This window comes from Ixodes scapularis, unplaced genomic scaffold, assembly GCF_016920785.2.
Source record: "Ixodes scapularis isolate PalLabHiFi unplaced genomic scaffold, ASM1692078v2 PGA_scaffold12__126_contigs__length_90152505, whole genome shotgun sequence".
Lineage (NCBI taxonomy): Eukaryota > Metazoa > Arthropoda > Arachnida > Ixodida > Ixodidae > Ixodes > Ixodes scapularis.
In genome coordinates, this window is record NW_024609838.1 from 66,279,305 (window position 1) to 66,281,152 (window position 1,848).

A 1,848-nucleotide genomic window follows, 5' to 3' on the forward strand; every position below is an offset into this window, starting at 1 on the left:
GAGGGCCATACCTTTCTATGATCCGAGGGTAATGTATAAGGTAGTGCAACTTGGAAGAGACACTAGCTGATGTGTACAGCTCGCTGAAGGTTCGCAGAAAAGCCTGAATCCTATCTTCAAGATGCGGCAGGATGTCAGTGGGTATGATGGGAGCAAGCACCATGTCCACAATTTCTCGGTACATCAAGTAAACCTCCCAGTGTTAGTTTCCCTCCGGGATGCAGGATGCAACCATCAATGGCAGCAGCCTGAACAGACACCACTTTTGGGAAGCGGTGCCTGTTAAGGCACGGTGGTCCCTGGAGAAGTTAGCCTGCAGTTTTTCGGGCCTATTTTTTTATCGTTGAAGCCGACCTTAAATGTTGCCATTTTGCCAAAGTCTGACAGTGTCAGGATGCCATCTGAAGTGAGTCCCTGAAGAGTGTAGTGCAAGACAACGGCAAGTCCTCCCTCAAACATGTCGCGCATAACATCCGGCATGAGTTGCTTGGTGATGTCGAAGTTCTCCAATGCCAGCATTGGCGAGGGTCCATTGACACCGTACAGCTTCTTCAATGCTGGATTCACAGAAATTGCTGACAGGTGTTTGCTGTGTGTGGCAGCATTTCTTAATGTGCACAGGTCTTCCCTCGTGAGGTCTGCAAGCGTGGCTTTGTGGGCCATGCAGAGTCTGCACACTCTGCCACTGCTGAAACAACAGGAGAATCCTCCAAGCTTGTTGAGGGACAAATTATCGCCACAAATGGCAACAACTGTGGCCTTGACCCTTGTACTTCTTTTGCTGCTTTGAACTTGAAAACCGTGGTCCCTCAGTTCAGCCAGGTCACGGAGAAGGGGGTCTAACACTTTCTGGAGTCCCTCCTTCTCGACATCCTGGTACTTGGCCATCAGTGTCAAATGTATGTTGCTCAAGTCTGCGCGGTATCTTGGATGGAGGTCGAGTAGGGAAAAATAGACCACCAACAACTTGTGTCGCTTTTGATTTGGCCCCAAGGTGTTCGTAATCCCCAGTTCATCAGTGTACAACGCAACATGAAGGTTGTGCACAGGTTCATTGTTATTCGTTGGCACTTGCTTCAGTGCTGTGCCTTCACGAAAGGACCGCAATTCATGTGGATCGGTCCTCAACTGCTCTGCTGGCTGCAAGAGGTGTTCTGCCAATGCGGGAACTTCGAACAGGTTTTCAATTACCTTTCCAATTGGAATGTACTGGAACGATGAAGTCTCTGGGCTTAGGAGCAGGTGTTCTTCAGGCTCCACGTACAAGAAGTTCCTCTTCGCGAATTGTTCCCTCTGATAGCTGCTCTTGACCTTGTCGAAGAGGCAACTAGGGAAGTCGGTACCGAACACACCATGGCTGTCAGTCAGGGTGTCGGAAACGGTCATGGCTTGCCGGATCTGCTCGGCATGCTTGTTCAGGATCACCTCGAGCAGAGACTGGAAGTCGCCGAAGACGTTCTCGCAGGTCATATGTGGCATCTTGTGCTTTTCAGCAAGTTTAAAAAAAAAACAAGCAGATGTTCGTTTGCACACCTCTAACAAACTCGTCAAATGTTTCGATGGGCCTCTCAGTTGGTGAAAGGGGAGCAGCCGCTGCTTGCTCTTGAGGGAGGTCAAATGATAGGTCCTCTGCGTTGACCTCGTTGTGGGGGTCGACCTCGTTCTGGGGTTCCGCTCCTCCGACGGCAGCGAGACCAGACCCGCAACCCCCGGACGTCTGCAGATGCTCGGAGTGACTCCGGTAAACGTGGCGGCGATACGAGTTGAACACCTTGAACGTGTGACAGCAGCCATCGATGCCGCAAAGTATCGTAAAGTTTGACTCCGCACTATGCGTTTCTGCTACGT

At 50.8% G+C, this 1,848-nt stretch overlaps 1 protein-coding gene across 1 annotated transcript; it reads right to left on the bottom strand.

Moving 5' to 3' along the window:
• Nucleotides 1-282: 282 nt before the first annotated feature.
• LOC120840372 lies at nucleotides 283-1,479 on the bottom strand. The gene has a single exon (XM_040210867.1). The coding sequence runs from the start codon at nucleotides 1,477-1,479 to the stop codon at nucleotides 283-285; it is 1,197 nt and encodes a 398-aa protein (XP_040066801.1).
• Nucleotides 1,480-1,848: the final 369 nt, after the last annotated feature.